The sequence below is a fragment of the Pteronotus mesoamericanus genome, unplaced genomic scaffold (assembly GCF_021234165.1).
Source record: "Pteronotus mesoamericanus isolate MK-2021 breed Mesoamerican mustached bat unplaced genomic scaffold, CSHL_Meso_final contig_50, whole genome shotgun sequence".
NCBI classification, from domain to species: Eukaryota; Metazoa; Chordata; class Mammalia; order Chiroptera; family Mormoopidae; genus Pteronotus; species Pteronotus mesoamericanus.
Genome location: NW_026555186.1, coordinates 29,975,749 through 29,992,119, shown reverse-complemented (window position 1 = coordinate 29,992,119; position 16,371 = coordinate 29,975,749). Strand labels below are relative to the sequence as shown.

Here is a 16,371-nt window from a genome sequence, read left to right as displayed (position 1 = left end):
TGTATTACACAAATTGAGACTGCATAATATCAATTTCTGGATAAGAAATATATTAGAATGCACAGAATAAATTTTAAAAATTTAACTAGTTATGCTGAAAATAAAATATTTCTAAACTGTTACTTTCAAATACACATGGATGTTCATTAAAACTCATTTATTTTCTTTTATATGGGATTTTATGCAGTATGTACTCTGTTGAGTAAATGAGAATTTTCTCTAAGTGGATCTCAACATCCTTAAAACACATTTTATTTATTTATTCTTAAGCAGACCTAACATCTTTCTCAGTAAATCCTGTTTACCTTACTTGTTTAACTTTTGTGTATTTAGACAAAGTGAAAAGAAAATTCATTATACATTAAAATGTTTGTAATGTGATTACTTTAAACTGTTCAGAGCTATCTAAGATATAGAATTCCCACTTAATTATCTGGGCTATTATCTCTAAGAGAGCACAAATCTTCCTCAATCTGATCTATCCAAATATTACACTTATAAAATTAGTCTGATTTTAAAAGATTGCCACATTAACTGTACAAGCGGATTCTGAAATTATAGTTCTATATATCAAAATGATATTAAAACCTAAGTTGACTTTTTGTAAAAATAATAACCATGTTGAAGTCCCTGCCAGAAGCTCAATCTTACACTTAAATATATCTTGAAGATATTTTTACAGTCCATTTAAAATTCTTGTCTGTTGTGCTGATTTTTTAGTTTTCTGTTTGTTTTTATTGTTTTTCTTGATTTATAGTCACGTCATCGTCTTTTTTTATGTGTATTTAAAATTTTTTGAATTAGTACATGATGCAAGTACATGTGTCAGGAGCAAATAGATTCATGAATTTTCACAGACTGAACACACTTATATAATGAATACTCAGGTTAAGAAACAGAAACTGTAAGTACAATTCAGCAGCCTCCCTCTTTACACCTTCCATTTAACATAATGACACTGCCTTTTTTTTCTTCCTTCTTTCCTTCCTTCCTTTATGATAAATTGTAGAAGTAGTTTGAAGCTTTGGATGATGGAGTTTGGTTTGTTTATGGAATATTACTAGGGAAGGGTATCAACAATGAGTTCATTTAATCATTGCAATTACATACTGATAGGGTTAAAAGCTAGGCTTTAGTTTTATCATCTTTACTCCCTAGGTTATAGACACTTAGTTTTTAAACCAAAGACTAGGTGAGATGTAGGAATTTGCTTTTTGGTGGCTCCTGACTTTTAGTTTCTCTTTATGTAGTTTTGTGAATCTACTGAAAGCCTACTCAGCTTTTAGGCCTTTCAGCTTCCTGTTATGTAGCAGCACATGCTCTTTGGGGGAAGGCAATTACAAATGTCTGTCAGATTTCTAGGTTTACTACTTCTGGGTCTTGCCTACATAATTCATCACTGTTCTGTTAGCTCTTTAGTGCCTTCAGACAGATGTGTTTTATGTTTTTTCCCCTACCTCTTCTAGTTCTCACTGGAAGAGTTGTTCCAAGTGGCCTATTTAGCCATTACTGGAAGCAGAACTCTATAATCCTATATTACCTGTTTTTAAAAGTGACCTTAAAGGCTTATTTATAATGACATTTAGTCACTGGAGTTTGTGACTTACTTTAAGCATCTATAACTAACATTGATTAAAGTTGTTTCAAAGTAAGGAGTTCCCCAAATAGTACATTATGTTTCAAAATGAAGCAGTTGTGTTTAAGAACCTCATAACATAGTTGTAAATTCTCAAATATGAGGTAGTTTCTTTTCTGAAGGATAATGTAGGGGGAAACTTTTCTTCATATTTGGCATCTAGGGATATTTGATTTGAGGTAAGTAATAATTTCTATTACATGGTTTCTGGAAAGAAAGTTTCTTAATAAAACCAGTAATAGCTACTGTTTGAGTGTTTAATATGTACCAGGCACTGAATGCTTGTATAACTGTCACTGAAATAATTTTTATAAAACACTTTTAAAATACACATTCTCTCTCTCTCTCTCTCTCTCTCTCTCTTCTTCCCTTTTACAGATGAGTAAATTAAGACAAGGAGAGTTTAAGTAATTTGCCATGGTGATTGGGACAGTGCTGTGATATTAAACTGGTGTGACCTCGTTCACCCATTCTAGTTATATATATACATCTAACTTCCATTCCTTTTGGGCTAGTGTATCTTCTTATGGGTTGAAAACCTGAGAAAACAGCCAGCAGTAATACAGATTCAGATATCAAGTTATTGCAGGGTGGTTCCCATCCTATGTGGAAGCCTTATATTGTTATTTTCATTAACCTATGACAAATAGTAACACTTCATTTATCAATTAATTTTTTCCTTTTAGTTCAAACTTTGAGAATAATGCAGTTGGTACATAAAACAGCATAATTAGCAGAGCTAGATATTGTAAAAAGATATGCCATGATGTTCTTTTGCAGAAGTAAATAGAAATTTCATAAAAAGTTTAAGAGAAAATTTTATTTGAGGGGAATATACTTTTCAAGAATAATTGAAAAATATAAAAGCATCAATAACTATTATAGGTATTAAGTCCCACATTTTTCATATTTGTTATCCCATAATCCTGTTGTTAAAACTTAATAGTATTTCAAATAATCCCATTCGTTTTAGGAAATTATAATAATTTATTTAATAATAAATGTTAAGAAAGAATGAATTTATAGATCTTTAATATAACACATCATGGTTTATTGATTTGTAGAACTTTTTATTAATAGCATTTTAAGATCTTTGAATCTTGTGTGGGAAGATGGCTTCACAGGTGAAAAATTAAAACCTATTCCTCTTTAACTATTTCAGAAAAATTGAAGAGGAAGTAATGCTTTTAAATTCATTTTATGAAGCCAGTATTACTCTGCTATCAAAACCAGATAAAGACATTAAGAAAAAAAAATTATGAGCCCATGAACATAGATGCAAAAATTCTCAGCAAAATGTTAGCACACCAGATTCAAGAATACATTAAAAGGATTATACACCATGACCAAGTGGGATTCATTCCAGGGATTCAGGGATGGTTCACATCCATAAATCAATTAATACAATACATCAAATTAACTGAATAAAGGATAAAAAACATATGATCATTTCAGGAGATCCAGAAAAAGCATTTGACAAAAGTCAACATCCTTTTATGATAAAAATTCTCAATAAAATGGGTATAGATGGAACATATTTCAACATAATAAAGGCCATATTATGATAAACCTACAGTTAATATCATACTCAGTGGTGAAAAGCAGAAAACCTTCTTCTAAAATCACGAATAAGACAAAGATGCCCACTATCACCACTTCTATTCAACCTAGTATTAGAAATCCCAGCCACAGCAATAAGACAAGACCAAGAAATAAAAGACATCCAAATTGGGAAGGAAGTAGTAAAACTCTCATTATTTGCAGATGATACTATATATAGAATGCCCAAAAGATGCCACTAAAAACTGTTAGAACTGATAAATGACTTCAGTGAAGTTAGAGAACAGAATCAATATATAGAAATCTGAGCAACAGATTTCTATATACCAATTTCTATGTACCAATTTCGACAAATGATCTAAAGAAGAAATTTAAAGAAACAATCCTGTTTACAATTACATCAAAAAGTATAAAATGCCTAGGAAAGAATTTAACCAAAGAGGTGAAAGGCCTGATTTTTTGAAAACTGTAAGACACTGATGAAAGAAATTGAACAAGATACAAATAAATGGAAGGATGTTTCTTACTCCTGGATTGTAAAGATTAATATTGTTAAAAATGTCCATACTACTTAAAGTAATATACAGATTTAATGCAATCCCTGTTAGAATACCAGTGGCATTATTTCTTTTAGAATTAGATCAGCTAATCCTAAAATATACATGGCACCACACAAAAGACACCAAATAGCCAAAGAAACCTTGAGAAAGAACAAAGTGGGAGGTATATTCCCTGATAACTAACTGATCAAAACAGCATAGTACTGGCATAAAAACACACATATAGATCAATGGGATAGAATAGAGAGCCCTGAAATAAATCCTTGCTTATGTGGTCAATTAATCTATGACAAACAAGGCAAGGATATACAGTGGGGTAAAGACAGTCTCTTCAATAAGTGGTGTTGATAAAACTGGACAGATACCTGCAAAAGAATAAAATTGGATGGCTTTCTTACACCATATACACAAATAAACTCAAAATGAATTAAAGACTTAAATAGTAGACCTTCAACCATGAAATTCCTAGAAGAAATCAGGCAGTAATATCTGATATTGGTCTAAGCAGTAGCTTTTTAGATATATCCCCTCAAGCAAGGGAAACAAAAGGAAAAATAGACAGTGGGACTATATCAAACTAAAAAATGTTTGCATAGCAAAGGAAGCCATCAACAAAACAAAGACAACCTACTGAATATAAGATATTTACAAATGATACATCTGATAAAGGGTTACCTAAAATATGTAAAGAACTCTTACAACAATACCAAAAAACCCCCCAAAACCCAAGCAATCCAATGTATACCATTTTAGATAATTTTTTATTGTTATAATAATGGATAAATATGTACAAGTAGCTTTTCCAACATTTACTGATTTTTCCCTTAGTTTTATTTATTAAAACTTTAAAGATAATTATAGATTTGTATGCAGTTATAAGAAATAATACAGAGATATCTGGTATAACATTACTCACTTCCCGCCATGGGAACGTCTTGGAAAACTATAGTAAGTTATTATGATCAGGATATTGACCTTGGTATGGTCAAGATTCAGAACTTTGCCATTACAAAGATTTTTTTGTGTTGCCATTTTGTAGCTAAACCCACTTTCTTCCCTGTGCTTAACCCTGTAACCCTTAATCCCTAGCAACCACTAATTGTTTCTCCATCTCTATAATTTTGTCATTTCAAGAATGGTATATAAATGGAATCATATAGTATGTAACCATTTAGGATTATTTATTTTTCTTTCAGCATACTTCTCTGGAGATTAATCAGGGTTGTGTGTACCAGTAGTTTGTTTCTTTTTATTTGTGAGTGGTATTCCATGGCATAGATGTTTAACCAATTGTTTAACCATTCATCCATTGCAGGACATCTGGGTTGTTTCCATTTTGGCTAATAAGAATAAAGCTGCTGTGAATATTTTGTGTGCAGGTTTTTGTATGAGAATAAATTTCCATTTCCAAGTGATAAATGCCCAAGAGTGTAATTACTGGGTTGTATAGTAATTACAGGTTTAGCTCTGTAAGAAATTGCCAACCTGCCAGACTGACTATAACCTTTTGCATTCCTACCAGCCATATATGAGTGAACTGTTTTCTCTGTGTCCTTACTGTCATTTGGTCTTGTCATATTTTAAAAATTTAGGTGAGAGCCATTCTGCTGGTGTGTGGTGATATCTTGCTGCTGTTTTAATTTGCATTTCTCTGATAGCTAATGTAGTTGATTATTTTTTCATGATTTTTTTTTTCATTTGGTGAATAGTTTGTTGATGTCTGTGTTGGTTTGCTAGAGCTGCCATAAGAAAATACCACAAACTAGGTGGCTCAATCAACAGAAATCTATTTCTTACCGTTTTAGAGGCTGGATGCCCAAGATCAAGGTGTTTGCAGGGTTGGTTTCTCCTGAATGAGGCCTCTCTCCCTGGCCTATAAATGTTTGCCTTCTCTCTGTGTCCTCACATAGCCCTGTCCTACAGAATCCCGAAGACTGTGACAGCGGTCCTTTATTTTGTCCTGTCTCTCCCCGTTAGCCCAATTGGCAGTGTCTCTGCCAGTAAAATTCCATCTCTTAAATCCATACATTGTACCCAGAATCTCTTTATCAAATGATTTTCTAGATATACCGTTGGCATTCTTTTCTGAAGTTTTCCTGATTTTTGCTATATGGATAGGATGAAAAGCTTCTTCAAGTTCTGGTTTACTTTTGCTTTAATTTTTTCAATTTATCTCTCATTTTATAGTAAGCAAGAAGGAGAAAACAGACTGAGCCTTCAACACTTTGCTTAGAAATCTTCTCAGCTAAATATTCAATCTCATCACATTTAACTTCTCCTTTTCATAAAGCACTAGAACATAATTCAGCCAATTTCTTTGCCACTTTATAGCAAGGATTGCCTTTACTCCAGTTTTCAGTAACATTTCCCTCATTTCCATCTGAGATCTCACAAGAATCACGTTTAACATCCTTTAACACCCAGACTCCTACCAACAGTCTCTTCAAGGCAATTTAGGTTTCTTTTTTAAACATGTAAATCAAAGTTGTTTCAGCCTCTATTACCCAGTTTTAAAGTCCCTTCAACATTTTTAGGTATTTGTAGCAGCAGCACACCCTCTTGTTCTTGTTGCCAGAGTCTGTATTAGTTTTCTAAGGGCTACCCTAACAAAATACCACAGACTGAATGTCTTAAACAACATAAATTTACTTCCCACAGTTTTTCACAGTTAAGAGTTTGGAAGTCCAGGATCGAGGGGTTGGTAGATTTGGCGTCTCCCGAGACCTTTCTCCTTGGCTTGCAGATGGCTGTCTTCTTGAGGACATACGGTCTTTTATCTGTGCCACCATTGGTGTCCTCTTCCTTCTTATAAGGCCACTGGTTGTGTTGGGGTACAGTCACACACATAATGTCATTAGGCTGAATTACTTCTTTAAGGACTCTATTTTGGCATACACTCAACATTAAGTATTAGGGCTTCATCGTGTGAATTTGTTACCAGTCCATAATATCTTTTGTTCCTTTTCAAAATGCATTGATTGTTTTTTTCACTTTTGAGTTTTGGGAGTGGTCCCTGTATTCTTGATAGTGTAGTCCTTTGTCAAATATGTGGTTGCAAATATTTTCTGACTGCTTATAACTTGTTTTTCTTTTTAACTCTTGAGAGTTTTTTGGTTGTTTGTTTTGTTCTCCCCTTCCCCCTGCCCCCCACATAGACAGAGCAAGAGTTTTAAATTTTGATGAGATTCAGTTTATCAGTGTTTCATTTTATGAATCGTGCTTCTAGTGTCAAGTCTAAGAACTCTATGTGCCTGGCTATGTAACTTTTAAAACTATTCTGTCACATTGAAGAAAAAAACAATTAGAGATTGCAAATTATAAATTTTCTTTTACTGGAGAGAATTTAATTTATGGAAAGAAGATTCACTTTGAATAGGGGCCGGTCAGTCATGAGCAAAAGAAACTATTAGGAGACAATTTTTTTTTTTTTTTTTAATGAGAGGCAGTTCTTAATGGGTTTTTCTCCAATGTTTGCAATTCTTCTGAGTAAAAGCATTGGTAGGTTTTTTTTTTGTTTTGTTTTGTTTTTTCTGGTCTGTCTTATTAGAATGTTTGTATAGCAAACAGTGTTGGGAAAGAGATAATCCTTCCCTCCTGGAGAGTTTCTCTTGCCTGGTAGCAGCAGCAGCACCTGCTGGGTCATCCACGCTGGGAATGGGGCATCCTTTTCAGTGCCCCTGTCTCATTCATCACCTTCAGTCACTGCATCCTATTGACTTGCACTTCTAAATAGTTCCTGAATCTGTCCTACATTTTCCATCCTTATTACTAACTACCCTGATTCATGACCTCATCCTCTCATGTGATTTCTATCATGCTGCTCTCCAGATATTTTTTTGTCTTTAGTTTTCAGAAGTTTGACTTAAATGTGTCTTTTATGAATTTCTTTGGGCTTATCCTATTTAGGGCTGACTCAGGTTATTCAATCAGTACTTTTATGTCCAAATGTAGGATTTTCTTAGCCAATATATCTTTCTTTCAATTCTAACCTCTTTCTCTTTTCTGGCAGGATTCAGATGACACGAAATGTTTGTTGTTTTGTTATAGTTCCTCAGGTCCTTGAAGTTCTGTTTTTGGGGGATTTTGTTGTCTTTGTCCTTGGTTTATTTTTCTATGTTACTCAAATTTGGATATTATTATTTTTTTATTTTTCGTTTGTTTATTTTTAGGACTAAAGGCCTATAGACTGATTTTACTGACAAAGCTAATAAAGAATTCAAATAAAAAGGACAACAACAAAAACAGAATCAACTGTTAAGGATATACATAAAGCTCAAACTGAGTCTTTCTTGACAATGTAGGGAGCTACTTAATCACTAGTGTTTAACCTGTCAGGCTTTATTATGATTTCTTTTATGTGTGTTGCAGTTGAAAAAATTCTCCTCTCTCTTCTGACCCTTTGATCCAATTACAGAATGACTGGTAATTTATGCAAACAGTTTTCAGGTTTTAGGTAGTCTTATATTATAGGCTTTGTTAGAATCTAATGGGGATTTAATATTTTCAGAGTTTTCCTATGTAATATAAGAGAAGTATTATCTATAGCACTAAAGGTCAGTTACTGTGTTATAAAATATAAGAAAAAACAAGGCCTTCATGTAAGTAGCAAGTATTTTGAAATTGCCTCAACAGTTGTATAATAAAATCTTATGATTGTAGATGTTTTAAGAGTTTTCTTTGTATAATATTTGGGCTCTTCAAGGTCTGAACTAAACATGGGATTGGATGTCTTTCCTGTAGGATGGTGGTCTAGAGGACAACGAAAAGAATTTCTATGAATCGGATGATGAAAAGACTGACAAAAGGAGGAAGACTTATGCTATGGATCCAGACCATAGACTTTTAATTCGTAATACAAAACCTTTGCTTCAGAGCAGAAATGCAGCGGTATGTTAAAACCCTTGTAAGAAATAATTCTCACAGATTTGTTTTAAAAAACCTTGGTTAAGAGGATGTAGGTTTAGTAAACAAGTCTTTATATTTGGGTGTGCTAGTGGATCATTTGTTTATTTCTTTATATAACAAAAAATCAGGTTTTAGTGAGATTACTTGGTTTGGTAGTTGTATACCCACTGGACTGATTTACATTTTTTGTGGTTTTGTTAATTGAGTTTTTCCTAACATATGAGCTCATGATGTTTCTGAGGTGATTGAAGATTGTGCACATTTCTTTGTTGTTAGTTTGTAGTTGTGAGAACTTAATCTAGTATTAGTTTATAATCTTTTTATTTTCCTCATAAAGCACCTATCATAATGCCTCATACATAGTAAATTTTAACTGGCAGCAATAACTATTAAAAATCATCTTTACTTGGATCCTAATTTGTTTTTTTTTAACCTTTTTATTTCAAATAACCCTTTATTTTAAAAATATAAGTGTACAATAGAATATTAGAAAACTCAGACTAGCAAAACTAAAAAAAATTGAAACATCATATTTCTATCATTCAGAAGTCACTGTTATAATATCTTAATACATTTTTTCTTCCAGATCTTTTTTCTACATAAATATACATATATTCCCATGTGTGTATGTCTGTACATATCTATATATTTTAAAACAAGATAGAAACCATACTGTATGTAGTATTTTTAACCTGTTTATTTTCTAGTCAGTCTTCTCCACCTTTCTATTTCAATAAAATTTCATCTCATTTAATTCCAATTTATCTTAAATTATCTTTATAAATGGTTCATCTAAACCGATGTCTGCTGCATTTCATCTGCTTGTTATCTCTGTTAAACCTCTTAAGTCTTGCAGAATGTTTTTCCGTGTTTATCTGGTTGATTTCTTTATAGAGTGCTATTTAATTTTTTCCTTCTATGACCTGAGTTCCCTATTAACTGGAATTTATATGTAAAGGCTTGATGCGTTCAAGTTAAAGTTTATTTTTTTAATTAAAAATATTCTTAATGAATTATTTTCTTCAATTAGCAAAAACTTTGAAAGTAAGGAATTTCACTTGAATTACTGTTTTCTGATGCTTGAGAATTTAGAGCACAGCACTTTGTATATATTTGTTAGAAATTAGCAAAAGTTTTTATCTTATACCTAGTAATTTAGTTTCTTAATCATTATTAAGTAACTATGCACAGTAATAACGAAAGTATTATTTTACTACTAATGTTGAAAATATGCATATGTTTTAATGTGCCCTTGCTTGGCCAGGTGGTCGTTAAGTAGCTGTTAATTGACACCTAAGACTCTGCTTTATAAGTGACTTAGTAATAATTTAGCTTTGTCTTAAAAGTTCATTTTGTAGTACAAATACTGACCAAAACTATTCTTGAATGGTGAAACAAAAAGAGGTAAATTGTCCCAGTTACTTTTTTGTCCCAGTTATGTTTTGGTTCTCTGCATATTTGATAGTGTACCAAGTAGAGGTGGCTTACTTTCTGTTCCAATATGTTTTGGTATCAGGCTTATTCGATGTATGCACACACACACACACACTATACACATATATTATTATATACATATACACATATATAATATACAACACATATATACACATATGTATATGTATGTGTATACATGCATGTGCTGACTTCTGAAGGATTGTGAGTAAATTTTTGTTCTGTTTTAGCCTTATTCTCAACTTTTACAACAGACTTTGAGAATTTCAGCACACTTAGAGCTTTATGCTATATTTAAAAAAATGACTATTAGTGAGTTGTAAATTAAGTCAGTGATTAATTGAGATTTGTTTTATAAGATTTTAAATTCAAAAGAGTTTGTTCTATAGTTACAGTGTATTTGTGGATCACAAGTGAAGAAATACGATATTCTTAAACTCCTCAAATTCCTAAGTAATGCCTGAAAGTTTTAGTAGTCTTGTAAGAAAAAAAAGTACAATAAAAATGTGAAACAACAGTAAATATGAGACCCTGTAAACTGTATTTTTAAAATATGTTTAGTAGTTTTAGAAGAAAACTCTTTTTACTTCCAGCACCCTCGGGCACTGTGTGCTCTTTATGTGTATGTAAGACTCTTGTCATACATTTCTTAGAGCTCTGTAAACCAACCAGAAGTAAAGTAGCATGAACATATCTTCTGAGACAAAGACAAGACGATGTAACTTTTGTATCTCTGTTTCTGCAGTTGTCACATTTTAAAGTGGATACTTTCAGTAAATGGGAAGTTTGGACTTGATCTCTGGATCTAAGTGTACAGGCATGTAGAGGAAACACAGTTCTCATATTTTATGACAAATTTTGATCACTCTTATAATGAGTTTCAACCAAAGACTATTTGGAAGGTTCTGTATTTTTGAAAACCAAGATCTTTTAAAATGCTGCTATTTAAGAGGAATTGTTTTAATTATAACTTAAATGTACTGATTAAAAAAATTCAGCCTACTTATTACTGTTATCTTTAAGTATCTGGCTTCATTTGGAAAGACATGTTTACAATTCTTTAAAATAATCCCAGTCTCAGAACAGCAGCAACACTGCTAGGAAGACTATGGGATTTAGAGTATCATGTCAAGCTTTGCTGTGTATTGACTGTCGGATCTTGGGTTGTTCATTTAACATCTATTTTCTCTTTTGAGGATGTATTAGCTTTCTTTTGTGAGGTTGCCATAAACAAATTAGCACATACTTGGCACATTAAAACAACAAATTTATTTTCTCACATTTCAGGAGGCCAGAAATCAAAATCTAGGTATCAGTTCAGTTGATTCCTTCTAGAGGCTCTGAGGGAAAAAGGCTCTGCCTTTTGCTACCTTATGGTGGTTGCCAACAAATCTTTGGCTTTCTTTAAGTGGCTTATTCCATGTCTGCCTCCATTGTCAAATTGCCTTCTTCTCTACGTCTCTGTATGTCTTTATTCTATATTTTATAAAGACACTTTAAGTGATTTTAGGACCTACCCTAATCAGTATGATCTTGTCCTGATAATTACATTAATAATCTGCAAAGAGCTAATTTCCAAATAAGGTCACATTTGAGGGTGGACATGAATTCTTGGTTGGTGACAGGGGGCACTAGTCACCTGCTACAGAAGGTAACAACATATTTATCCTATAAAATAATATAGGAATTTTGTAGGAGTTAAAGGAAATAATATCTAAGAATGTTCTTTGAAACTGTAGAGTGCTCCGTTGCTCATAATTCTGATTGTTTTCATGCTTTATCTTTTAGGTGGTTATGGCAGTTGCTCAGCTCTATTGGCACATAGCACCAAAATCTGAAGCTGGCATTATTTCTAAATCACTAGTGCGTTTACTTCGTAGCAATAGGTAGGACATAGTTTTATGTATATTTTCTTTTGTATTCCTTCAAAAGGAATGTTTGAACAAATATAATGTGTCTTTTAGGCATTTAACGTGTAGCTCTGATTGTATTTTATTAATAAGATTTGATACTAAAGGGGATCATTATAGAAGATTTTATATAACTTATCTTAAAGTTTGTGATAAATATTGAAGCTTTTAAATCTCAAGCCCAAATAGCCTTAAGAATGTTAAAAATAACTTTTGACATATACTACATGCTGTCACCAGTAGCCTAGTACTTGTGTTTGATATTTCTAGGTGTGAAAAATAATAATGTTTGGGAGTTCTAGTAAATCTGGAATCACTGCAAACTATACTAATGTATTATCAGATTGACTTACTCAGTGTAATTATATTTGATTTTATATGAAGCAATACATATGCTAAATTATGTAGGTTATGAGAGAATTGCTGCTTCCTATACACTTACAATATCTAATTACTGTAGTTTGCTCTATTTTTTGTTTTTATTTATGTATTTTTATTTTAGTATAGTTGGTATACAATGTTATTATATTAGTTTCACTTGTACAATATATTAATTGAACATTTATATTACCTTTAAGTGTGATCACCAACTTAATTTAGTCATCTGTCACCATTATTTTCTCTATTTAAAAGGAGAGCTATATTCTTAATAGCTACTTATTTTAAAGAAATTCCTACTCCTTTTGTTCCCTATAGATAGATAGATAGATAGATAGATAGATAGCAAGAATACCTTTCCTTTTAATTTTACCTTGCAGTAATTCAGCAGTTTAGGTCAACAGTTCAGACAACTTTTGAGTTTCCATGACATGTACTTTCAAAGTTGAAGATCAGTTTTTCTGTCCTTTGTTCTTTTGTTGTTGGTATGTGTGTTTAACAGCACCATTGTTTTAGCTATTTAGCTTGCCCTGTATATTCTGCAATAATTAGTTATTTTAAATTAAAATTTTTTTCATTGTCTCTACTAATGATGTTGCAGGGAAAAATACATATTTATTTTTGTCCTTACCTTGAACTCAGTGTCAAAACTTTAACCCTAGACTGACTTTTGCAATTCCTTAGTAAGACGATATTTCCTCTGGGTTTCTGTTCCTTTCTCTGTTTGTACACATAGTCAGTCTTTTTCCTTTTATCAGTTCAATAATTTTTGTGTTCTAGAGCTAGTTCAGAGGTTATCAGAAATACCAGGAATGCATCTTTCTTATGAAGCCTTATAACAGATTCAGTTCTACCTTCATTTCTTAGATATTTGGATGTGAAAATAACGTGGTGTTTTTAATCTGTCTTTCACTCAGGGGAGAATTGAGTGATGCAGTGAGACTTCCAATCAAGAGTTTATATGAACTTGACAAGCATGTTCGTTTTTCAGGCCTAAGAATACCTTCCTTGCATAGGTTAAGAGCAGCTACAGAATTGGTTTTACATATTAGGAATGCAGTGTTATAAAATTGGTTTTAACTCTTACTCATGATGAAACAAATCTAATTTATTAATAGTTTATAGGGAAATATACCTTAAGGCAGTAACATCTAAAATTTACTAACTTTTAAGTATTATATTTAAGAGTTCTATTCAATATGAGCCTTATCACTAATTCTTTTTTTTTAATGTACTGTTTACTTAAAGATATTTTATTGGAAAATATACCCAGTGAAAATTATCCTTTAATTTCCAGGGAGGTGCAGTATGTTGTCCTACAGAATATAGCAACTATGTCAATTCAAAGAAAGGTAGGTACATTGAGAATATATAATTCAAGAGAAAAATGAATGCTTTATTATCATTAAATGTATTTTTATATTTATTTTTGTTATCTAGGGTATGTTTGAACCTTATCTAAAGAGTTTCTATGTTAGGTCAACTGATCCAACTATGATCAAGACACTAAAGGTAGGCATATTCTTATTTTTCAGATACTCTAATATGTTTTCTCTTTGAAGATACTGCTATAGCTTCTAGCATCTGTAAAATGGAGATCTGCTTTAAAAAACACAGATACATTGAGGGATTTTCTTTATACTTTATTTTTATTTTTATTGTTGTTCAAGCACAGTTGTCTCCAGTCTTTCCCCACCCACCTCCACCTCCCACCCTCAATCCTGTGCCCCTTTGGCTTTGTCATGGGTCCTTTATACATGTTTCTTGATGACTCTTCCCTTTCTTTCCCCTGTTATCCTCCTTCCCCCTCCCCTCTGGTTGCTGTCAGTTTGTTCTTTATTTCAATGTCTCTGGTTATATTTTGCTTGCTTGTTTGTTTTGTTGATTAGGTTTCACTAATACTTTTTAAACTACATTATTATATACAGTTTACTCTGCTACATTCTAATAAGATAGGATTGGCCAAAAAGTTTGTTTGGTTTTTTTCCCATAAGATGGCTCTAGTAGCACTTAGTTGTCTTTAACTTCATTCAAAATAATTTTGTTAGATGATATTTTGACAGCTGTCATATCAGTGTGCATTTAACAAAAAATCAAAATTGGTTAATTTTGGTGTAGCCATTTTAATACTAAAGATGGAAGAAAATGTGCAACACTTTTGCATATTATGCTTTATTATTTCAAGAAAGGTAAAAATGCAGCTGAAACACACACACAAAAAAAAGAAAGAAAAGATTTGTGCAGGAAAGGGAGAAGGTGCTATGACTGCTTGAACGTGTCAAAAGTGGTTTCCAAAGTTTCATGCTGAAATTTTCTTGCTGGACGAAGCTTCATGATCCAGTAGATCAGTTGATTGATAGTGATCAAATGGAGACATTAATTGAGAACAATCAACATTATACCATGCAGTAGATAGCCAACATATTCAAAATACACAAATCCGTAAAGTTATTGGTGAAAATGAAAAATGTGGATGTTTTTTACAGAAAAAACTAAGCAGAATTTCTGGCTAACGCAATACAAAGTGAAAACTTGCTACATGCACCCTGAATAACTCACAGTATACTAAAGGAGACAGATGCATAGATAGATAATTTAACAGTCTGTGTTTTAAGTGATGTTACAGAGATGTAATTTAAATGCTGTGAAAAACACAAAGGTGGGGTTAATTCTCTGAGAGAACTAGAAAAAGATCTGTGAAAAAGATGATGTTTGACTGGATCTTAAAAGAATAATGCATTTTTGAGATTTTTGTTGTTGTTGGTTGGTGGTTTAATTGGAGATTGTAGAGGTGGGAATAGGGGATAGATAGGTGCAGTTCATGCTGATACAGGGGATTATGAGAGTGTTGTGTTAAGGGAATGATAACTATGGTATACAGTGTACTTTGTCTATAGGGCTATAATGATTAAAACAATTTGATAGTAAGACAGAAAAATAAGATCAACCCAAGATGGTGGAAGAGTTGGTAGAGGAGTTAGTGGAAGCTACATTAAACTCCTCTCAAGACGAGTCTAGCATTACAACTAAATTGTAGAGTAATCATCCTGAATAACCAACTGGACACTAGAAGCCTTATAGCCTAGGACAGGCAGAAGAAACCGCTTCACCACAACATGACTGGTAAACAGTGCGGAGGAGATGCTAGAGGGCTGGTTGGGCTTCCACAGGCAGCAGTTGAAGTTCCAGAGCCGATATTTCAGCAGCTGGGGAGGTTTTCCCTGAGAAGCGTGGGATATAAACCACAGGCTGGGCTCCCCATCCTACAGCACCAGAACTGGGAAAGCAATCCATATAATATCCAACTGTGAAAAGCAGTGGGGCTTCTGTCTGCCAGGGAGAGAAGGCTGGAGACACAGAGCCTTTTAAAGGGTCAAAAAACAAAATTTTGTTTGCAGCCACTTATCCTGGGCTTTCGCAGAAGGAGGACAGATGGACTAGAAACTCTAGAAGAGTCTGGGGTCGGTGGCTCAGGGGAGTGAACTGAAGGAACAACCGCCAGGATCCCTGTGCTGAGTCATCCCCCAAAATGCAGAGGCCATCTTTCTCAGGCAGAGCATTTTTCTTAAAGTGACATCAGCCTGAGAGGAAACAGTAGCCCTACCTGCAGGAAGTGCTCTGCCCCACCCTGTGGAGCTTAAGCCAGGCTGCTGAGTATAGCTTCAGACTATATCAGTGCATAGTTTAACAACTAAAGTGGATCTCTGAGAGCTCATAGAATTTAGCTGACCCTCCCCTGGGCTTGGTGCTGATAAAAGTTTGCCCTGCTGTGTAGCCTGGTTTTTTGCACAAAAACAGACTATAGATCACTTCTTATACCTCCAAACAGCTTGCCTAGGGCCAGTCACAAGCAACATCTGACAGGGGCCTACACCGGAGTCTTTGCAGACCTACCTAATACATACAAACAAACAAAGAAACAGCTAAAATGGGAAAACAAAAAACAGACCCCAAAAGAAAGAACAAGAGA

The 16,371-nt window shown here is 33.2% G+C and overlaps 1 protein-coding gene across 1 annotated transcript in view; it reads left to right on the top strand.

Moving 5' to 3' along the window:
- Positions 1-16,371, top strand: part of AP3B1 (adaptor related protein complex 3 subunit beta 1) — a 254,416-nt gene that overhangs the window by 78,361 nt on the left and 159,684 nt on the right. The window contains exons 8-11 of the mRNA XM_054578514.1: positions 8,497-8,643; positions 11,902-11,999; positions 13,699-13,753; positions 13,842-13,913. Coding sequence (XP_054434489.1) covers positions 8,497-8,643; positions 11,902-11,999; positions 13,699-13,753; positions 13,842-13,913 — 372 coding nt within the window. The remainder of the gene's footprint in view (positions 1-8,496; positions 8,644-11,901; positions 12,000-13,698; positions 13,754-13,841; positions 13,914-16,371) is intronic.